General features: G+C 38.2%; 1 protein-coding gene across 4 annotated transcripts in view; it reads right to left on the bottom strand.

The window, feature by feature from the left end:
• Positions 1-24,555, bottom strand: part of STXBP5 (syntaxin binding protein 5) — a 179,242-nt gene that overhangs the window by 29,670 nt on the left and 125,017 nt on the right. The window contains exons 17-21 of one of the 4 annotated variants that reach the window (XM_038742273.1): positions 16,950-17,075; positions 13,542-13,693; positions 9,339-9,401; positions 3,782-3,841; positions 3,629-3,676 (exon numbers count right to left, since the gene is read on the bottom strand). In XM_038742273.1, coding sequence (XP_038598201.1) covers positions 3,629-3,676; positions 3,782-3,841; positions 9,339-9,401; positions 13,542-13,693; positions 16,950-17,075 — 449 coding nt within the window. Of the gene's footprint in view, positions 1-3,628; positions 3,677-3,781; positions 3,842-9,338; positions 9,405-13,541; positions 13,694-16,949; positions 17,076-24,555 lie in introns of all 4 variants that reach the window. The other 3 variants (XM_038742272.1, XM_038742277.1, XM_038742274.1) reach the window with 3 other exon arrangements.

Below are 24,555 nucleotides of genomic sequence, written 5' to 3' on the forward strand. Positions count from 1 at the left end.
GCAATGGTAGTGGTATTATTTATTGAGCACTTACTCTGTGTAGACAATTCTACTGAGCACTTGGGAGAGGACAATACAATAAAGTTGGGGGACACAATCCCTGCCCAATTGTTGTGAGCCTCCAAGTAAGGAACCGATTAATTTGTAGGTAGGATCAGTAGTCATTCAAAAACTAAAACTATATTAATATTACCCATTTTGTAACAATATTAGATTTGTTAATTTAGGAAGAGTTTACGTTGTGTCATCACAAGTTTCTTGGATGACATTTTACAGTCAACTTTAATTTTCAAATTACTTTGTTGGAATTACTCATACTTAGACTTTTAAAAAATATTTTTATTTTATTATGACCATTTTTTATACTTTCAGTCCAGAGGTATTGGTTAGCTTTCTGTAGGTGAGGTTTCAGTTGTCCCAACTCCTCCATAGCCTTTAACAACATGGATCTGCTTGTTGCTGGTATCCGTATATACCACAATCATTCATATTTATTGAGTGCTATATGCAGGGCACTGTACTAAGCACTTGGGAAAGTTCAACACAACAATATAACAGACATCATGTTCTTTGAATGGAATTAAATAAAATGACAAAGCAAAGATAATGAGGTCTTATACAGAACATACTGATCAATGGAAATGTCCTACGGCACCTTAAAACTCTGTCAGGGACACTCTTAGGATAGGTCAGTGCCTTTCAAGATGTGTCCAGAGTTTGATTTTATTAGCCCATTCCATCTTCCTATTAATAATCTTCTACTTGTTTTCGCCTACATGTCCCATACTTTCAACCCTATACTGCACACACAATATTTGTGTGTTATGTCTAAAATATTCCACCAAGCACCAAGCTCTTTGGACAGTGCTTGTCCACATAATCGAAGTCTGGCTACAAATGTATCACAAAAATGTGCTTGCTGATTGCTTTGTTAATGTTCCTTTCAGTTTATTTTTTCTCATTTGGGATTATAAGGAAGCATAAATGTCAAGTTAGTACATGGAGTATCATTGCATCATATTGGAAAAAGAAATGGGTGTTTCTTTGGAGACATAAAAGCACACACCAATGCTGGGGAAAAAGCACACAAAGCACAGGTTTTACTAAGCAGATTTTATTATAGAATGAGAGAATAACACAATTAATTAAAAAAATGCAATCATAATGTGCCAATAAATCTTCAGATTTGTAGATTATCTCCTGAAAGAAAAAGAATACTCATTACAGTTTCATAGCCTTAAATAACCCCCACCAAAAAAAACAAACGAACTTGCCCAAGACATTTACCAAAATTGAAGTTCTAATAACAACTGGGGATTTCAGCCTACCTTTTTACTTAAATGTCATCTTCTGGATTAAGTAGATGTGGTAGCAAAGATAGTAAGACAGTTGCAGCAACTTGAGGTAGATTTGTAAATCCATCTCCCTGGAGCTATGACTCTACACATCCAAAAGGCACTTCTTAACCACAAATACCTTCATGGAACACAAAACAAACTGTTAAAGCAACACTTCATTTAAGACTTAAAAAGTAGCATTTTTTCTCTATTTAATAGTTTTCAATAAAATTCCTACCTACCTTCACATTTTGAAGAATCCTGCATGAATTTCTATTGCATTAGCTTTCCTGAATCTGTGAGTGAGAAAGAATCACAGGGAAAGCGCATAGGCAAGATAGAACTTATGAGAAATAAAATGGAAAGCTGCATGAGGAATGTCAAATTTGAAGCCTTTCAACTAGAAGAAATTTAGAATACAGTACCAAGAAACAATGAATGTTAAAATAAATGTGTTAAGCATGTATTTAGAAATCAATATACATCATCAAATTTATAAAAAGTACTACCCTTGATCAATGCCACCTTCAAGAAACGTTCGATATGAAATTTGAGAAACGATTCAAAGTTAAACAGGTTCAAAATTGGGCTTTCAAGTATACAGAGCTCAAGCATGCTCCAGTTAATTTTATGTATATCTCAAGACTTCTGGTATGGAGACCTCCCCACAAACCCTCCTGAATGGGCAGAACAGGCTGAAGCATTCAATGGGAGAGACTCAACTGTTACAGGAGATATAAAGTACTACTGATTGGATGGGGAAGGGAATGATTTAGAACACAGAAACTGCATCAAGGCAAGACCAATTCTGCTTCTATCAAAACACACGGGAACTAGACCCTCACATAGCCGAGGACATCAACCACAGACATCTACTGTACTAGAAAAGAATCTTCTTTTGGCAGAGAATACTTCAGGGAAATACACACATTTTCTTTCCTATTCTGGAACTCAATTTAAGAACTTTGTCATGAATGGGGCATGGCAAAATTCAAGCGCAGTGTTCCAAGGCAGAAACTTTAAAGGACATCATCATCATCAATCGTATTTATTGAGCGCTTACTATGTGCAGAGCACTGTACTAAGCGCTTGGGACAGCATATGAACTTCCAGTGAGTCAGAAAGAAGGAAATGTATTATTTTGATTAAGTTAGCAATGTGCTTATTTCCAACAGTTAACATAAAATAGCAAGACATTGTGCACTTGACATTCTCAAGTTTATGGCTTTTAAAGTACTCTTATAACTACATACACATTTAATATGACAGCTGTAGAAAAGGAATTGATACATACTCTTCACATTACTGACTTGGAAAATCCACAACTTGGATAAATAGACCCTTCCCAGAAAAAATACTTTCACCATGTTTTTATTTTTAACATAACAGGGTTCAATCCGTAACTCGCATTCAACATGGGTCATATTCACCAACATTCTGAAAATTCTATTAATTACTAAAAGTTAATTCAAAAAAATTTTCATGGAAATACTTTGGGTGTACAGGGAAAAAAAGTAAACCAATTTGACAATTTTGAACAATAAGATAAAATCAACTGCATTAAATAATGACCCCAAATTACCAAATTTTGAAAGCCAAGATGGATTCTTTATAAAACAATGGTTTTCAACCTTTTCAGAAATTCTTCAATATTTCTGTCACTCCATGGAACCATGTATTTAATACTTGTACTTAAATAGATTCTCTGAATCTGAAAGAATTAAGTACTTATACAGCATTCCCCCTTTGAAATCCTTCACGACACAATTTTGTTTTAAAACAACGAAAGATAATAGTGACTACTGAATAAGTAAGGTAACCCCTGACCAAAAAGTTTTTATGGCACCTCGGGCATACCAAATGCAAGGTGTTCCACAGAACTCTGGTTGAAAATCACTGCTCTAGAAAGCAAAGTAAATATGCCCTTAAGAAAACGAGTGGGGGGCACTAGAAGAATATGAAATGAGTCTAAAAATTACCAAAATAAGGAGGAACCGCGGGTGAATTGCGTAGATTGAACCCTGCTAGATTTTAAAATACAATGTTAATGAGGATTAATAGGAAAGTTCACACCACACGCTACGGAAATAATTAATTCCCAATTTATTGATTTTTTTTTATCATTATTGCCCCAATGAGTTTAGAACAGACGCAGCCCAAAGAATTACTGTTTAGCACAAGGAATTAAAAAAAAAAAAGGAGTGCAATGCAACTTGATCATATTGCAGTGTTAAGTTAGCATTGCAGATAGCAAGACTGGATTAGGAACAAAATGATTTTCCATTTCCTACCTATATCATTGGTTACCCTCTTGGAAAAGTTTCTGCTTTTGGTCTTCACTGAAAATAACATTTTAATATAAAATGTCAAAATATATTAAAAGGAAACTAAATGGATAAATTATTGACAAAAGAAATGAGAAACTGGTAAATAAAATACTGTACCCATTTCTATAAAATTATTCATTTTTTGTTCATCATCTGAATTGTATGGAGTTGTAGAACCTACACAAGTGAACACAATGAAATGGACATGCGACATGAAGACAGTGAAATGGGCATGCAAAGTAATCACCCACAAATAACAGCCCTTGAATGTTCCCCTCCTACCGCCTCAAAATCAAATTCGAAAAGCCCTCCAAACCATCCAAAATGTCCCTAAAAATCAACTTGCATTGAATTATGGAAAAAAAAACAAGTGTTGCTTTTCCTGAAATACTAAATAAGTCGCTTGTTTGCTACAACCTGGAGAACTGTGCTGCTCCTCAGTGAACAACTGTGCTGCCCAATTTCCTCTGACCATTTCAATCTAAAAGCAACCCTCCACTTTTTACTAGATGGTGAAAACATATAAAATTTCACCATTTAACCTTATATCACTCTTCCCCTTTTAGACTTAAAGCCCGTTGTTGGGTAGGGACCGCCTCTATATGTTGCCAACTTGTACTTCCCAAGCGCTTAGTACAGTGCTCTGCACAGTAAGCACTCAATAAATGTGACTGAATGAATGAGTGAATGAATGAATCACTTAACTTTAAAGCTAAAAATTAATTCAGTAATATTTATTTTACTGAAAATTTGAGGACAAAACCTCCATGAAACTAAATATAATTATAATAATAATGATGGTATTTGTTAAGTGCTTACTAATGTGCCAAACACCATTCAAAGGCATTCTAAAGCCCTTAAGACATCATGCCTCTAGTAGGGCAGCAATGAATTAGTGTACAGCCGTAAAAATCAACTGTAAAGTGAATAAACCAAATGATTATGACCAAACTGAAGACAAGTTTTTTAAAATGTAAATACCTATTCACAAAAACATGAATGGCTATAATCATAAAAAACGTAAAGCAAAAAAACTGCTGGAGTAATTTTATTATGAGGGCTCTCAGCATTCCTTTGCCCTTTGATTTTATATTTTTCTTTAAGGCGATTTATGGCCTTTGACTTTTGTAATGGCCATTTGCACTTTTTGTAGAAATCATTTTGGTGTTTGTTGCTAGGAAATCAATGTGATTTATATGAAGTGAAAATACTGTGAGATAGGCATCTATGCCTTTTGTAAGTTTTTATCTAGCTTTTTATGTCACCATTTGACTTTTCCTTATTAGCTTCTCCTCCCCATCTTCGTAGAAGCAGTGTGGCTCAGTGGAAAGAGCACGGGCTTTAGAGTCAGAGGTCATGGGTTCAAATCCCAGCTCCGCCACTTAGCTGTGTGACTTCAGGCAAGTCACTTAACTTCTCTGTGCCTCAGTTACCTCACCTGTAAAATGGGGATTAAGACTGCGAGCCCCCTGTGGGACAACCTGATCACCTTGTAGCCTTCCCCAGTGCTTAGAACAGTGCTTTGCACATAGTGAGCGCTTAATAAATGCCATTATTATTATTATTATTTTACCTCCATTGTATATCTGATCCCTGGCAGTCACTTCTTTCTAAAAACATACCTACTGCACAACCACACGCAAACAACAAGAATGGGCATGTTATTGAAGCAAGAGTATTTTCTTTTATTCTCATTTAGTTGCAAAAATGGCAACTGATTGCTTAACATTAAGTTCACTAAACTGTTCTTTGTATTTCTTTTCTTAAAACTCCCTTCGATGCTCATTTTCCTCTCAATGAATAACACTCCCAACCAAGTGTTTCTGCTGAATGTGAACAGAAGGCTTACCCCTTAATACAGCACTTTATTTTGTGATTGCTAGGAAGCGGTGAACCTTGAACAAGCACTGATCCATTTAACTGTAGATTCAGCAACCATTTTATAAATGGGGTTATATGGGGGAGGTCTGGGTAAATACATTAGCCTTCTTACATAAACCTCTGAATTAAAGCACAGCAGTCAGATTTTTTATCAGAATATACAATTCACCACTGTCAACTCTAATCACATAGATAATGAAATATCCATATCCAAATATCTACTTCAAATTCTAATAAGAGTGAACTCAGTTCTCTCAGCAGACTGGTCCCTTGGTAAGAGCATGAAGGATCAATTAACATGCTGCAGTGGCAGATGGATGATAGATATAACAATGCAGTAAACAGTGTTCCAGTAATGTGATAGAGTTAATGAAGTTAATACAGAAAGAAATATTACTGTCAGATCAATTGTCCATCTAGTTCAGTGGCACCAAGGACCCCTGGGTGGTTGTGCTCCTTTGTAGGTGTTTTAATGGTTAGGGACAGCCCAACTCATACTCTTAATTTTCTTTTCTACAGCCCCAACAGTCTTTCTACAAACCTGTTGTGGACCTCTTGTCCACAAACTGATCCAAAATCTTTATGAGAATTTTTGGAATTCACTATGTAGCCAATATTCCTCTCACCTAAATTTATGCTCTGGGAGCATTAGGCTCCTTGAGTCTGCCTAGAGTCATGCAGCATGCCATAGTGGTTAGAGTACAGGACTGGGAGTCAGAAGGTCATGAGTTCAAATCCCAGCTCTGTCGCTTGTCTGCTGTGTAATAATAATAATAATGATGGCATTTGTTAAGCGCTATGTGCAAAGCACTGTTCTAAATGCTGGGGGGGATACAAGGTGATCAGGTTGTCCCACGTGGGGCTCACAGTCTTCATCCCCATTTTACAGATGAGGTAACTGAGGCTTAGAGAAGTTAAGTGACTTACCCAAGGTCACACAGCAGACATGTGGTGGAGCTGGAATTAGAACCCATAACCTCTGACTCCCAAGCCCGTGCTTTTTCCACTGAGCCACGCTGCTTGGATAAGTCAAGTCACTTCTCTGTGCATCAGTTACCTCAACTATAAAATGGGGATTAAGACTGTGAGCCCCATGTGGGACAGGGACTGTGTCTGAACACGATTTACTTGTACCCACCCCAGCGCTTAGCTTAACACCTTGTAAGTGCTTAACAGGTGCCATTATTTATGTTGCCAACTTGTACTTCCCAAGCGCTTAGTACAGTGTTCTGCACACAGTAAGTATTCAATAAATATGATTGAATGAATGAATGAATCAGTGCTTAGAACAGTGCTTGGCACATAGCGCTTAACAAATACCATCATAATTATCATTATTATTATATGAATGATGCACTTAGCAACAAAATATTGCCTAGTTAATATATGAGAACCTGTATAGACCTATAGAAAAACTGCAGCAGATTTTCTACATCAAAAAATAAGTCATCAGCTAATTTCAGTTGCAACTCTTTTAAGAGTTTTGAAATGTTTTTATCATTTCAACAAATTGAAATAATCTACAATTCTCAGGAATTGAGAAAAATTATATTAGCAGAGTCTTTTCTTTAGGCTGACTATCCATTCTTCAATTTGTTCTCACTAAAGTTAGCATGAGACAGCTCAATTTTGACTAGAATTTGTGAGACAACTTGTTAAAGTGGCTTGGGAAAGCCAAAGGTGATTCCAGACATCACAAAAAAGAACAAGAAATGGTAAATACAAAATGGTGCCATATTCAGAATGACAGATTAGCCTTTCTTTATTTTAATGGTATTTGTTAATTACTTACTATGTGCCAAACACTGTATTACGTGCAGGGGTACATACAAGCCTATCAAATGGGACATAGTCCCTGTTCCACATAGGGCCCTTAGTCTTAATCTCCATTTTTCAGATGAGGTAACAGGAACAGAGAAGTTAAATGACTTGCCGAAGTTCAAACAGCAGACAGGTTTTGGGGCCGGGATTAGAACCCAGGTCCTTCTAACTCCCAGCTCCATGCTCTATCCATTAGACAGGCTAATCCTCTTAATTCTCTCACTGAGTTTATTTCTTAAACTTCTAAATTAAACCTACTATTTGTGTTTCCCTATGTGACTTTGGAAGAGAACAGTACAACATTAGTAATGAAAATGATCACTGTTACAAGACTTTCCTTTGTATAAATTATTGTACAAAATCTATTTTATGATATGATTGTTGTATTTTCACCTCTTCAATTTTTGCAATATTGCAATATCTTAGTTTCGTTGTTTAGAATATATTTTTCCCCTTGATTTAGAGAATTATTGTATTCCCTACTTTGGACTCAACTGCCAGAGTGTTCTATATCATTACAAATAACTTTATGTTCACAGTTCATACAACCTTTCTTTATCAGGCTTTGTGGTCTTAAGAAATAAAATTTAGTTAATATATTTTAAAAAAGCAGGTGCCTTTTATCTAATATTACTTCAAAGGAGTAACTAAAGAGAGGTTATAGAAAACTAATAAAACATTTTAAAAGGCCACCTTTATATACTCTTATATACTTTGTTCTTTTATACTGTGTTCAACTGAAGAGACTAACTATATTTGGAGTCAAAACAATAATTTTTGTCACAATTTCACATGGTCCAAGTAAGTGGCTCTATTTTTATTCACGGACATACAAAGGATTTCTTGGCAGTGGAATAATTATGCTATAAATAACATTAGTTCTCTTTTTGAGGTTAGCTTATTGGTTTCTGCTTTCGAGTATAATGTCTCAAATTGTGAGTAGTAACACTATTCAAAGGTTGTATTTAATAGGGTTCTCAGACACAGCAGAAATTCAATTTATGGAAACTTGAAAATACTGCAACATACTAAAATTGTAACTAAACTTGAAGATCTGTGGTTGGAATAGATTGTCCATTTATTGTTCAAGGGAACATTAATGAAATTGCTGAGACTGATCAAATGTTCATATTGCCTATGAAAGTTTCAAAATTTTATTTACAGTCTCTGGAACATTGGTGTCTGCTATGGAAAGACTAAGTAAATTTAAGATGTCTAAATAGGTTTTTGTTTTGAATGAAATTGTCACTTTGCTAAAATAAATACAAAATTCTTTAAAGATAATTTAGTTGTGATTAAAACAATATTAATCCAGGAGTTTCTTAGTTTCAATAGTTTCAAGGATTACTCCACAAAATATTTTTGAAAATTCTTCAAAACAGAGATAGCATATATAACTACTGATCGAAAATATAGAAGAGTCAGTTAAATATTTACAGACTCCAAGAATGCTTGTCACCTTAGAAGACCCTACAGTTCATAAGGAGTATCCATATTTGTCATCAGGTGGACATGCCTACTAATTGCTGTGCATTACAATTCAAGATATATTCAGAAACACAAGAGACAATAGCAGGGAAAGTCACGTGTACCACACTCTGCCAACCTTTAATTCCTACCCTAAGAATGAAGGCAGAAAAAAAATGATTTCATATTCATCAAAAGTCTAGGCGAATCGGTAAGAAATGCCTGTATAACCCTAAAGAAATTCAACACCCAAAAGTTGCAGATACCATTCTTTGACTCCCTCAAGGGATAAGTGCCACAACTGCACATTCTAATAAAACATATGTCTTTTCACTTAATCACAATGGGCTAGTCAAACCTTTAAAGGGTAAGGAGATGGCAACAGTAAAAATAATCCTGTAAACATGCATTTTAAATTGGTTGGTAATTGCTCATATAGACTATTGAAAATATGTAGTAAGCTTAGTATGGCTGCAAATGTTCAGGACTCGAAAACTATAATTACCAGAAGTAGGAGACTTGCAGCGATCCTCTGGCACAACAGTACCTTCATTAATATCACATAGGCCTGCTGAAAAATAAAAAAAGGCATTTAAAAATATGTTCTGCTTAGAACTTGTCCTAGCTGGAAATAAACTCTCATTTTTAGCTTCTAGCCATTCGGGACACATTTTGTACTGAAAAAACAACTTTAAGAAAATGAGAGCATGGAATAGTAGTAGTAGAAAAGGTACTTAAGTGCTCACTGTGTACAATCAATAAGTCAATCGTATTTATGGAGCACTTACTATGTGCATAGCACTCTTATTAAGTGCTTGGGAAAACAGAACAACAGAATTAGCAGAAATGTTCCCTGCCTACAACAAGCTTATAGTCTAGAGAGGGAGACAGACATTAATATGAATAATACAATATTTGATGATATGCTTATAAGTGCTATTGGGCTGGGATTAGGGCAAATACCAAGTGTCCAAAGGTCACAGACTGACATTGATATAATACTGCACAGACGACATAGAAGGGAGAGAAAGCCAGGGAAAAGTGGGCTTAATCAGGGAAGTCCTCTTGGAGGAGATGTGACCTTAGTAATGCTTTGAAGGTGGAGAGAGTGGTGGTCTGGCATATAAGGGCGGGGAAGGGGTTCCAGGCTAAGGGATGACATTGGAAGGGGGTCAGCAGCGAGATAGATTTTAGACTGTGAGCCCACTGTTGGGTAGGGACTGTCTCTATATGTTGCCAACTTGTCCTTCCCAAGCTCTTAGTACAGTGCTCTGCACACAGTAAGCGCCCAATAAATACGATTGATGATGAGATAGATGAGACCGGGGCACAGTGCTAGAGGAGAGGAATGTGCAGGATAGGTTGTAATAGGAGATTAGTGAGGTGATGTAGGACGGGACGAACTGACTGCTTTAAAGTCAGTGGTAAGGAGTTTATCTTTGATGAGGAGGTGAATTAAGAGCCATTGAGGATTCTTAAGAAGTGGGGAGATATGACCTGAACATTTTTGTTGATACATGATTTGTGAAGCAGAGTATGGATTGGAGTGGGAGAGACAAAATAATAATAATGATGGTATTTGTTAAGCGCTTACTATGTGCAAAGCACTGTTCTAAGCGCTGGGGAGGTTACGAAGTGATCAGGTTGTCCCACTGGGGGCTCAAAGTCTTAATCCCCATTTTACAGATGAGGTAACTGAGGCACAGAAAAGTGAAATAACGTGCCCAAAGTCACACAGCTGACAGTTGGCGGAGTAGGGATTTGAACCCATGACCTCTGACTCCAAAGCCCGGGCTCTTTCCACTGAGCCACGCTGCTTCTCTGCAAAGGCCAGGAGGTCAGTAAGGAGGCAGATGCGGTAAAGGTGGGGTAGGATAAGTGCCTGGATAAGCACGGTAACAGTCTGGAAACAGAAGAAAGAAGTAAAAGACATCCCATGTTGGAAGAATTTATGATAGAAACAACGAATATAGTATAATAAAGGACTCAATTCTGTATATTTTGAGGCATGCTGCTGTTCGTAAAACTAAAATTTACTGATGCCTATAAAAAAACAAAAAAATCAAAATACTTTTTGGTGATGGTGAGACAGCCATTTCACTGGCCCCTACACTTGGGAAGGGGAGGAGGAAGTCAAGAGAGACTCCGTGGGACCCCTTCCTAAGAGAGAAGTTCATTCATTCATTCAGTCGTATTTATTTTGCACTTACTGTGTGCAGTACATTGTACTAAGCGCAGTGTGGTTTACAGGATAGAGCACAGGCCTGGGAGTCTGAAGGATCTGGATTCTAATCCCCACTACACCACATATGTCTGCTGTGTGACCTTGGGCTAGTCACTGCACTTCTCTGGGCCTCAGTTACCTCTTCAGTAAAATGACAATTGAGACTATGATCCCCATGTGGGACAGAGACTGTGTCCAACCCAATTAATTTATGTCTACTTCAGCACTTAGCACAGTGCTTGGCACGTAATAAGCACTTAAGTACCATAATTATTATTATCATTATTACAATACAACAATAAATGGACACATTACCTGCCCACAATGCGCTTATAGTCTAGAAGAGGGGAGGCAGACTGTACAAATAAATACATTACAGAGTTGTGCTTTGGGGCTGGGAGGGAGGATGAACAAAGGGAGCAAGTCAGGGAGATGTAGAATGGAGTGGGGGAGGAGGGAAGTGGGGGGACTAGTCTGGGAAGAGATGTGCTTTCATCATCATCATCATCAATCGTATTTATTGAGCGCTTACTATGTGCAGAGCACTGTACTAAGCGCTTGGGAAGTACAAACTGGCAACATATAGAGACAGTCCCTACCCAACAGTGGGCTCACAGTCTAAAAGGGGGAGACAGAGAACAAAACCAAACATACTAACAAAATAAAATAAATAGAATAGATATGTACAAGTAAAATAAATAAATAAATAAGTAGAGTAATAAATATGTACAAACATATATACATATATACAGGTGCTGTGGGGAAGGGAAGGAGGTAAGAAGGGGGGGATGGAGAGGGGGACGAGGGGGAGAGGAAGGAAGGGGCTCAGTCTGGGAAGGCCTCCTGGAGGAGGTGAGCTCTCAATAGGGCCTTGAAGGGAGGAAGAGAGCTAGCTTGGCGGAGGGGCAGAGGGAGGGCATTCGAGGCCCAGGGGATGACGTGGGCCGGCGGTCAATGGCGGGACAGGCGAGAACGAGGTACGGTGAGGAGATTAGTGGCGGAGGAGCGGAGGGTGCGGGCTGGGCTGTAGAAGGAGAGATGGGAGGTGAGGTAGGAGGGGGTGAGGTGATGGACAGCCTTGAAGCCGAGGGTGAGGTGTTTCTGCAAAACACTCAAACTTTGAAGAAAGAAGAAATGAAGGATTTGAACTAACTCTATAACTGCTCAAACACTGCAGGAATCCTGCAATCCTAAACACCCTTACATTTCAGGAATGCCAAAATGTGAAACAAACTTCAAATGCAGTTAAATATTCCAAAAATATTTTAACTTTGGAAGCTAAAAACTTCACCTTAACTTCCAAATTTAGATAAATATAATTTCTGAATAATTGTCAAGCTTGTTAAGCAACTCTGTTACTCATCCCAGCCCCTGAACTTACATTATTTTTGTACTCTGAAAAGCAGTGTGGCCTAGTGGGGAATGAATGGGACTGGGAGTCAGAGAACGTGGATTCTAAACCTGGCTCCGCCAGTTGTCTGCTATGTGAATTTAGGCTAGTCACTTCACTTCTCTGTGCTTCAGTTTCCTCTTTGGAAAACAAGGACTAAATCCTACTCCCTCCTACTTAAACTGCCACCTTCATGTGGGACAGGGACTGTGTCCAATGTGACAACTTTGTATATACCCAGTGCTTAGAACAGTGCTTGGCACATAATAAGTACTTTTTAAAAAATCCATAATTGTCAATTATTATGGTCTACTATTTCCACTGTCCCTTTGGATACCACTGCTTCAATTTGGCCATCTCAAAATAATTCAAGAAATAACTGCTGGGAATGACAAGGAAGTAGAATTCACACTATCCAAACACACAAGCAGCTGTGGAAATGATGAACTGAAATGGTATATATATAAAAAGGAAGGGTCAAACAAAATTTTAAACTTTTAACAGTCTTAATGTGACAAACTATAAGTGGTTCAGGTCATAAGCAGACCAACAGCCACCCTGGCACTTGGGAATCAGGAGAGGGTCATCCTTCACTGCATAGCCTTTCACAGGATCATTAGACTAGAGGGTGAATTTGTTAACAGTGACAGGCACTCCAAGAGGCAAACCTGTTTATTTAGCAAATGACTGTCTTTATGTAAACACAATAGTGAAAAAATTGTCGGTAGGTCTTTCCAGTTTCATATGCACTGGGACAAAATCCTGCCAGCAATTTTCTACAATTAAAAAATTAAGCAGGCTAAGGGGTTTGGGTAGAAGTTAAAAACATTTTTAAAATTTGCAATAATGGTATTTGATGTCAATTGAAAATTTTATAAAGAATCATCTAACCAGAATTTTTATGGTCTAACATTTTATGCATATGTACATATATGTATATATACATATGTATACATATATATATATATATAAAATAATGCAACACTTTTTAAAGTACCTGGTTGTCTTGTACATATAAAGCAGTGTTAGTAAATGCATACACTTTGAAAGAAGACGATGCATACGCTTTCAATCAAGTGCATTAGTTTTCTTACCTCCTGATGGTTGCCGAGATTTACGTGGAGACCGTGGTTCTCTCCGATAAGGATCATTAGAACCATAAAGTTCAATGGTGCCAAGGTTGAGAAGCACTGCTTTCTGGAGGTAATCAACCATTGCAATGCCATTACAGTTTCCAAAAACTACTCTGGAAGTTGAAAAATGGTAAGAATTAGAGTTCAAAGTTACATTAGAGATTAACATAAAAAAATACTATTTATACGAAACTAATTTTGAAAATTAAGAGGAACTGTAGATCTGTTGATACATTCTGAGATTAGAAATTTCCCTGATAATAGTTTTCCAGCACTGGAAGTATGCACCAACAACTACAGAGATCATGGGTTCAAATCCCGGCTCCACCACTGGTCAGCTGTGTGACTTTGGGCAAGTCACTTCACTTCTCTGTGCCTCAGTTACCTCATCTGTAAAATGGGGATGAAGACTGTGAGCCCCATTTGGGACAACCTGATCACCTTGTAAACTCCCCAGCGCTTAGAACAGTGCTTTGCACATAGTAAGTACTTAATAAATGCTATCATTATTATTATATTATTATTACTCTCCCCAAGGTATATAGTTTTGGAAAGGTGACACCACTAATTCCAAACCATTAATTCATCTTTAGAGAAGCAGTGTGGCCTAGTAGAAAGAATATGGACCTGGTAGAGGATCTGCATTCTCAGTCAAGCTCTGTCACTTGTCTGCTCTGTGACCATGGGTAATTCACTACTTCCTTATGCCTCGGTTTCCTTTACTTTCCACTGTCCTCTGCATCCAAAATACTTGATCAGACAGCTGGAAACAACTGTTCTCTGCTTTATATGGAGAACAACTGGGCTTCAGTTCCTTAGTCATATATTACAGAGCTGAGCCAAGCCAACACAGACCAGCAGTGAAAGGATGAGGCCCATGCCAGATTGTTCAGCTCAGTTCAAAACTTCTAGTAACTATTCAGTAAATGGTTCAATAGTAGTGACTGAGCAAACAGAACTTTTACTCTCATTATGTCCAATACACAGCTGTACAAAATCTACTACATCAGAAATATCAATCTGTCACATCCAATAAAAAGGTGTATAAGCACATTAAATTTGATCTCTCATATTTTGAAATTATTTTCATTAAAACTCATATTTTTCTTTATTTAAAATATAGCTTAGATGCAATTTCCCTCGTTAAAGGCTACAGCACAACTTTTCCTGCTGCAAAGAATTTAAGAAGTCATTGGAATATAATTTATCTTCCTATAAAGCTGTCCTTTGTGATCAAAAATGACATCACATACGGAGAATTTTATCTGCATGGGTAGGTGGGACAGAAAAGGCTAGCGTATGACATAACACAGTTTACAGGAATTGTTAAATTATTCTAAGTTATTTCTTCCTGAATATAACAGCTGGTCAGTTGCCTCTGAAAGGAGCTTTCTGTGTAAAATAAACATTTGTTTTCAAAAGTTTGTTGCTTGGTTTGTTGGGCTAATGCCTTAAACACTTAATCTGTTTTAAAGGAGGAGCCGAGGAGTTGAGAAAAGGAAGAATCTTATATAGAGAATGCTCCTTCAAAGAAAATCTCCAAAACACAATTCCTTCTCCTAAACAGGAAACAGAAATTGCAAAGCCTTCTTCAGAGACAGTTCCCAGAATTCACTTCCTATCTACTCATAGCAAAAACTTGTAAAAATAGTGAAAAGTGGACCATTTGGCTCTTTTCTTCTCTGGCTCTTCTCTGTACCTTGGGTCTATGGGTGTCTAACTGTGAAGCCACCCAGCCTTTGTCTTTGAGAAATGGTACTTCCACACAGGTGAATCTCTTTTTTTCCTTTATTACTATATCCTTTTCTTTATTAATATATAACCTGCATGGAAGAAACTTAGAAGCAGTCAGGGACTTTCTTTTAGATTTTTACTTTGTTAATTTTTGATGTTTTATGAATTAAATTCCTGATCATATGTCTCCTCTTTTAATATGTACACTGAAGATCTCAATGTTTTCAAGACCCAATCTCAGAATCTCCAAACCATCCGGTAATGCTTCTAAGTCAAGTGGGTCTGTTTCAGTAGAAGGAGATTTTTGCTTCTCCTCTAAGACATTATTACATGTATTTAGGATGGCTAATGACTGCTCCTACCGGATATTGATTGTGTTCATTCAATCATATTTATTGAATGCTTACTGCATGCAGAGCACCATACTAAGTGCTTGGGAAAGTACAACAATAGACATATTCCCTGCTCACAATGAACTTACAGTCTATGATGTCTACTGACATCATCAATACAAATAAATTATAGATCTGTACGGAAGTGTTGTGGGGCTGGAAGAGGGAAAGAACAAACAGAGGGAGTCAGGGCAAATTCAGAAGGGAGTGGGAGAAGAGAAAGGGGGGGTCCTAGTCTGGGAAGGCCTCTTGGAGATGTGCCTTCAATTAGGCTTTGAACGGGGGAAGAGTAATTGCCTGTTGGATTTGAGGAGGGAGGACGTTCCAGACCAGAGGCAGGACAGGGGCCAAGGGTAGGTGGTGATACAGGTGAGGTAGGAGGGGGCAAGGTGGTGGAGTGCTTTAAAGCCAATGGACAGGAGTTTTAATGTGACGTGGAGGTGGATGGGCAACCGAATGCTTTTGTAGAAAACTGATCCAGATAGCAGAGTGAAGTATGGACTTGAGTGGGGCGAAACAGAAGACTAGGAGGTCAGCAAGGAGAGTGATGCGGTAATCCAGGCAGGATAGGATGAATGATTGTATTAACGTGCTAACAGTTTGGATGGAGAGGAAAGGGTGGATTTTAGACGGTGGAACCGACATAATTTACTGATGGATTGAAAAAGTGGGTTAAGTGAGAGGAAGGTGTCAAGGATAAAGCCAAGGTTATGGGCTTGTGAGACAGGAAGGATGGTGGTGCCATCTATAGTGATGGGAAAGTTGTGGGGGGACAGGGTTTGGGTGGGAAGATAGGAGTTCAGTTTTGGACCTGTTAAGCTTGACGTGACGAGAGGAACCCTGCAAATAACTGGCAAACTTTGCATATGATTAGTATGTTATACAATCTAATAATATCATTTGGAATCCTTTATGGAAATTTGCAGAACACAGTACTATTGCTAACAAATTAGTCTCTCTGGGAGCATAAAGCAGCTGTATATGAGGTAAATGAATATACTCATTTTATCCTAAGTGGTATATTTGTGCTCAAGTTAACAGACTTTGCATCTGTGAATTGTGATTTACCAAGCAAGTTTATTCACTATCGTACTGGGCTATAGAAATGTATTTATTTTGACACTGAAAGTGTTTTGAAATTACTTTTCAAGTGCAGGAATAAGGAAATGTATTGTTTCAATTTCCAGAACCAAAATAATTATGGTAAACTATTAAAAGGTGATAGTAAACAAATTATACTTACAGTCCATAGGAAGAATTAACTGCCAGACTAGTTATCTGTTGCGGTGGTTCTCCACCTACCCAAACCAACTGAATGACTAGTTCTATCTGATAGCCTGCAGACTGTTTGAGTGGAGAGCTTTTAACTCTGAAATAAAGAAAAAAACAAGATGTTAGTTATTCCTAAACCTTTCTGTTTTTTTTAATTCGTTAGATGAAAAAAACTCAACTCTAAAATTCCCCTAAAAAAACCCTCCGTATATCATTAGATTCGCACTCCAAATGACTCAGATAATCAAGGATTTTGGGGGGTTAACATGTTTTTTTTACACTATTGACCCTAGAATTTTGTGGGTTGAAAAAGGGAGACAGAAATTTGTTACACTTCATCAAGAAAGGAGCCCCATAATAATAGGGTGGTATTAGAGGAGTGGAGTGGGCTGGGTTGTAGTAGAAAACCCACAAGGTAAGATAGGAGCAAGATAATTGAGTGCTTATAAACCAATGGTAAAGAGTTTGTTCAATGGTGGATGAGCAACCATTGAAGGTTCCTGAGGGGAAACATGGACTGAACATTTTTTAGAAACACCATTTGCACAATAAAGTTAAGTACGGAGTGTAGTAGGGAGAGACAGGAGGCAGAAAGGTCAGCAAGGAGACTGATGCAGTAGTCAAGGTGGGATATGATAAGTGTTTGGATGAGTGTTAGCAGCAGTTTGGATCAATCAATCAATCGTATTTATTGAGCACTTACTGTGTGCAGAGCACTGTACTAAGCGCTTGGGAAGTACAAGTTGGCAACATATAGAGACAGTCCCTACCCAACAGTGGGCTCACAGTCTAAAAGGGGGAGACAGAGAACAAAACCAAACATACCAAAAAAAAAAAAATAAATAGAATAGATATGTACAAGTAAAATAAACAGAGTAACAAATATGTACAAACATATATACATATATACAGGTGCTGTGGGGAAGGGAAGGAGGTAAGATGCGGGGATGGGGAGGGGGACGAGGGGGACAGGAAGGAAGGGGCTGAATGAAAAGGAAAGGATGGATTTTAGTAATGTTGTAAAGGTAGAACTGAGGATTTGGTGAGAGACTGAATATATGGATTGAATGAGAGAGATTAGTCAAAAGTAGACTGCAAGCTCATTGTAGGCAAGGAATTTTTATCATCTCTTTTATACTGTCCTCTCTCAAGTGCTTAGTACCATGCTCTGCACAGAGCTCTGAATAAATACCACTGACAACGAAGGATAATGCCAAGAATATGGGCTTATGACACAGGGAAGACGTTGCTGTCAACTATAGTGATGGGGAAGTTGTAGGTGGGGGGCAGGGTTTGGGAGGGAACATGAGGGGTCTGTTTTTGACATGTTAAGTTTGAGGTGTTGATGGGTGATCCTTGAAGGTAGGAGGAAATGTAGGACTGCAGAGGAGAGAGTCAGGGCTGGAGATTTAGATTTTGGAATCACGGTCATAGAGATGATTGTTAAAAGCTGTGGGAGCAAATTTGTTCTGAGGGAGTGGGTCTATGCTTAGAACAGTGCTTGGTACATGGTAAGATGGTAACAAATACCATCGTCATTATTATTATTATATGGAGAATAGAAGGGTCCCACAACTGAGACTTGAGGTACTCCTTCAATTAGAGGGTAGGAGGCAAAAGAGGAGCATATGAAAGAGACTGAGAATGAGTGGCCCAAGAGAAAGGAGCAGATCCAAGAGAGAACAGTGTCAATGAAGCCAAGATTAGACAATGTTTCCAGGAGAAGAGAGTGGTCCACAGTGTTGAAGGCAGCTGAGAAGTCTAGGAGGATTAGGATGGCATAGAGGCTGTTGAATTTGGCAAGAAGAGGTCATTGGTTACTATAGAGGGGACTGTTTCTGTGGAGTGAAGGAGGCAGAAGCCAGAATGGAGGCCATCAACGAGAGAATTGAAGGAGAAGTGGAGACAGGTGTGGACAACTCCGTCAAGGAATCTGGAGAGGAATGGTAGGAGGGTGATGGGGTGATAATTTGATAGCCATGAAGTCAAGTTGGGGCATGGGAGATATATGAGCATGTTTGAAAGCTGTGGGGAAGAAGCCATTGGAAAATGAAGAGTTGAAGATGGCAGTCAGGGAGGGAAGAAGGTTGGGGCAAGTATTTGTGAGGTGCTAAGAGACAGGGTCGATATGATAAGTGCTTAGATCAATACAGTAGCAGTTTGTATACTGAGGAAAGGGTGAATTTTAGCAATGTTGTGACGGCAGAACAAACAGGATTTGGTGACAGATTGAAAATGGTGTTAAAAAAATGAGGCAGCCCCTTAAGAGGATATGCCCAATTATTTTAAAAAGAGCCGAGCTAGGGTGATGAGTTATACTGTCAGAAGAAAACAGTATATGCACTTTCTTTTCTCCGTACCTTCCCCATTTCTGTTCTCCCCTGATCTTTCTAGTTCAAAACTAATCTCATCCAAACTTTGTGGCCATTGTTAATCACAGGGGCATTTTATGTTGGACGTGTGCCCTAATCTATCCCACATTTCATGCATTGGCACCTCCCTAAATGTGTCAGACAACACTTATGTACATATCTGTAAGTTATTTATTTGTATTGATGTCTATCCCCCACCCCATATCCCCCCATCCCCCAGACTACAAGCTCGTTGTGGGCAAAGAATTTGTCTGCTTATGGCTGTACTGCACTCTCCCAAGCACTTAGTACAGTGCTCTACACAAAGTAAGTGCTCAGTAAATACGATTGAATGAATGAATGAATGAATGAATACTTGGGCTAAATGAGAAAGGTGAGTTGAGGATAATGCGAAACTACAGGCTTGGGAGTCAGGGAGGATAATTCATTCATTCATTCAATCATATTTATTGAGCGCTTACTGTGTGCAGGGTACTGTGCTAAGCACTTGGGAAGTACAAGTTGGCAACATACAGAGACAGTCCCTACCCAACAACGGGCTCACATTCTAGAAGGGGGAGATAGACAACAAAACAAAACATGTAGACAGGTGTCAAAGTCATCAGAACAAACAGAATTAAAGCTACATGTGCATCAACAAAATAGAATAGTAAATATGTACAAGTAAAATGAATAGAGTAATAAATCTGTACAAATATACATACATGTGCTGAAGTTACCTAAAGTGATGGAAAAGACAGGAGAATCTGGTGTGGATACAAATGTCAGAGTCTTAATATTCAGTTCAGAATGAGTGACCTAGGTCCTAGAGAAGCAGCATGGCCTGGTGGAGAGAGCATGGGCCCGGGAGTTAGAAGGACCTGGGTTCTAGTCCCTGCTCTGCTACTTGTCTGCTCTGTGACCTTGGACAAGTCACTTAACTTTTCTGTGCCTCAGCTATCTCATCTGTAAAATGAGGATTATGACTGTGAGCCCCATGTGGGACACTGACTGTGTGCCACCTGATTACCTTGTATCTATCTCAGTACTTAGAACAGTGCCTGACCCATAGCACTTAGTGCAAATCAAAAAATGAGTGAGAAAAACTAACCTCCTGTCTTGATTTAAAGCAGGAGAAGATGAAGAATAGCAAATATATCAGGAACATAAGGTAGCCCCACAGCGCACACACATATTCAGACACATGTAACACCCAAGGAAATTCAGACACCTATACAAGAAGTCTTGTACACAACTTCTCCCATGGCAATTTTATAAAATACATTCACTTAAATTTTTTACTGTAATAATTGTGAATTTTAATTTTAAATATGAAAAACCTGAGATTAAGAATGGGTCTCAATTTTTTACAATTCATATAAGGCCATTTTATATGATACAGTACTTTCAACAAAGGCAAAAACATATGAGATTTCCAAGTGCCTAGTGTTCATTCTTATTTCTCATTTAGAATACTACAGTGCTTGGATACTACGTGAAATAATTTTTTTTTAAGTACAGAAGGGTGTTTTACTTAGAGAATGGGAAATGGTGACAGTGAGCTACAGTGAATTTATTCTCCCCACCCCAATTTCTTATTTTTCATTAAAAATAAAATGTTAATTTCCTTTAATAAAGTGACTCAGGGAAAAAATTGTAAATACCATCAGTACTCCTAGGGAAAAGGGTTTACAGGTCTTGATGTACCTCTTGATAAGAACTCATGTTATGATTTTCAGGCCTTGACCTTCACCATACTCATGTGAACAGCTGTTTCCTTCAACCCCACACTGCTGGAAAAATGTTCTCTACTTTCTGAACGATATTCTATCCTTAACACCTACTGAAAACATGTGATATGGAAGACCTGACTATAGAAAACTTCAACTGTTACTGATCTTCAATTAAGTAGGAAGAGCTGAGGGAGTTTCCTCTACAGTGCTCTACAGGTCCAACTTGTAGCTAAGCAATGTGGCTTAGTGGAAAGAGCACAGGCTTGGGAATCAAGAGGATGTGGGTTCTAATCCCTGCTCTGCCACTTGTCTGCTGTGTGACCTTGGGCAAGCCACTTAACTTCTCTGTGCCTCAATTACTTCATCGGTAAAATGAGGATGAACACTGTGAGCCCCATGTAGGACAACCTTATTACCTTGTATCTACCCCACCAGTTAGAACAGTGTTTGGCACATAGTAAGCACTTAAATACCATTATTAATTAACTTGGACACTAAACAATAACTGAAATAATCACAACAACTGTGGTATTTGTTAAGTCTTTACTAGGAGCCAAGCACTATGTTGAGGTGCTGGGAAAGACATAAGGCAATCATACTGCACACAGCTCCTGGCCCAAATGGGCCTCACTATCTGAATGTAAAATTTCCTTCCCAAGTAAGGAAACTAAGGCACAGAGACATTAATTGATTTGCTCTCAGTCACACAGCAGGCAAGTGGTGGAATTGGGCTTACAATCCAGCCCGTGCTCTTTCCACTAGGCCAGGCTGCTTCTCACTTTGTATTCTGAAGCTGCAAGAATAGCCTCCAATTTAATATGATTTCCCTAATCCTCTCAACTGCATCTCCATCTTTTCCATAGATTTAAACCCCATTATCATCATCCTACTTAGAATTAAAACATGGACCAACATGCACAGAGCCAGGGAATGACTGTACTGTAACAGGAGATTATAATTAGTTATCCACAGAGAGGAAAATAGAAAATTAGTACTCCAACCAAAAATCTCAGAAATTGTGACAAATGATTCATCATGATTAAATTTAGTGTTGGGTGTGAAAATCGTAAACAATACAGACATATAATTGGGTCCAATTATCATAATTTTGATTTCTAGGCTAGAAAAGAAAGGTCAGAAAGAAACATATCTCTAGAACTAAACATAGTATTTAACAGTTATACCCAATTCACAGCCACCGAGAGAAAGAGTTAGTATCCTGTAATGCCCAAATTTTAAATTAAATTACATGAAAATAATGTTGGGAGTTCTCTGTATTAAGGTTTCTGTTGGAAAGTCATACTAGGACTTTCTTTTTTTAATGGCATTTGTTACGAGCTTGGTATAGGTCAGGCACTATACTAAGTACTAGGGTAGATACAAAGAATCAGTTTGGAGACAGTTCATCACCCTCATGGTGCTTACAGTCTTAATCCCCATTTTACAAATGAGAAAGCTGAGGCACAGGGAAGTTAAGTGATTTTCCCAAGGTGAGAGCAGACAAGTGGCAGAGCTGGGATTAGGCCCTTGCTCTTTCCACTAGGCCACACTGCTTCTCTACTTCCTTTTGGCTCATTTTGCTGACGCTTCCTGCTCTTGAGATTACCTCAGCATTTTCCATGCCCTGCACATCTAAATTTCCACTGTGAACTGAGTTTTCTGGCATCATAATGGGTCTGTTGAACTGCCAGGATTCACAGTAATTCACAGGTAACCCACCAGTCAAGCATCTTACAATAATGCCATTAATAATAGTGTTGTGGTACACTCTTGTATCTCCTTAACCCACATGTAGAAGAATAAAAGTCATTTAGTCTACAAGGCAATTTCCCAAAGACAGGGAAATGAAAGTGTTTTTTCATTTTTAAAATCAATATTTTATTTCCAGCCAAATCTTATTCATTACTGCATGAGGTACAATATCCAAGGAAGATGCAATTGGTGAATTTAATGACTCTCAAAATGCTACAGAAAAAGGGATGAGATCAACAGTTTGAGATTTAGCAAACTATTACATGAAATAGTTCGTAACAGGAAAAAAACAGCATGAAATCAACTCTTTTCACCCACTACCCTCACTAGCTTGCCCTCAACACTAACTCAAGCTCACCTTCTAATTATGCTTTAATTGCTCGACTCTCCCACATTCTTCACCTTGTTCGTATTGCTTTTTCCAGCTTAGAATTCCCTCCCCTATAAAATACGACATACTATAGTTTTCCCCATCTTCAAGATCTCCTACAATACCACCTCCTCCAAATTGCATTAGTCCAACAGCTAGACTCAGCACTTTTTTATGTATGTAACAGCTTTTATGTATATTCAATTTTACAGGCAATTATTCTCAGCTATTTCATCTTGATGTATTTGTACTACTACCTGGTCTATCCCTGTTCTTCCTCTTGTTCTCTCTATTTATAAAGCAATTACATCTCTGCAACCCTGTGAGGACAGGGATTATGCCATTTCCATTTGTTGTAGCCTCCTAAGCACTTAGTTCATGTCTTCCTAAATAGTGCAGCGCTTTGCACACAGCAGGTACTCACATACCCCAATGGATCAATTGAAATGCAAGTAGAAGCAGTATATCAAAAAGTACATGGAATGTCCAATCAATCCATTTACTAGATGTGTGCGCATAGAATTTTGACAAATAATTTTCATTTTATAGCTTTAGAAATGAGTTCAGGTGAACACAATTTAATAAGTGGTAAAGAATGAGGAATACTTTATTTTACTAGGTGGTCAAGTAGCACCTGCGCAAGGCAGCAGCAGCATGGGAAAGAGTTAAAAGTGGATGATCAACTGATCAAAATGTTGATCGAAGGCAATGACAGAGACTCAAGTTTTTACTACATGGAAGAAGGCAATGATAAACCACTTCCCTATCTTTAAAAAAATCAACTCTGTGGTTTCACACACCAGAATGATCTTACTAAAGAAGATGGGAAGTTCTAAACAGGGTGTGTCGGTGGAGTCGCTATGGGTTGGAAATGACTCGCTGGCATATGAAGAAAATAACAACAAGCAAATTCTTCTTCAAACTGAGCACCATGAATGTTCACTGCAAATTACTTGACCCAAAACATTTTGGGGCAGGTGGTGGAGAGATGAAACTTCTTGAAGACCGTCAGATTATTTTAACTAGCAAAAGCCAAAAAATGCTATGAATTTAATCTCTAATGTGAAATTTAGTCATAGCCAAGTGAGTCACACCAGAAGAGTGAATAGGATGTCAGAGATAATACTTTGGTACTTCTTTAGTTCATCTATACCAAGCACACAGAAAACAGAACTGCAAAATCGTACATCTACATTCCTTAATTAAATCCTAGGAATGAATTACACTTAACCAGATAATATACAGCAGTTTGACTAGAGGGACACACCAGTAAAAACCTTTATTATTTTCTTGCTGCACAACACCCACAAAATGGTTGATATCCTAAGTTATTATCCTTAAGTTAATTTTACTTTTGGAGCAGCTATATAA

Source organism: Tachyglossus aculeatus, chromosome 2 (assembly GCF_015852505.1).
Source record: "Tachyglossus aculeatus isolate mTacAcu1 chromosome 2, mTacAcu1.pri, whole genome shotgun sequence".
Lineage (NCBI taxonomy): Eukaryota > Metazoa > Chordata > Mammalia > Monotremata > Tachyglossidae > Tachyglossus > Tachyglossus aculeatus.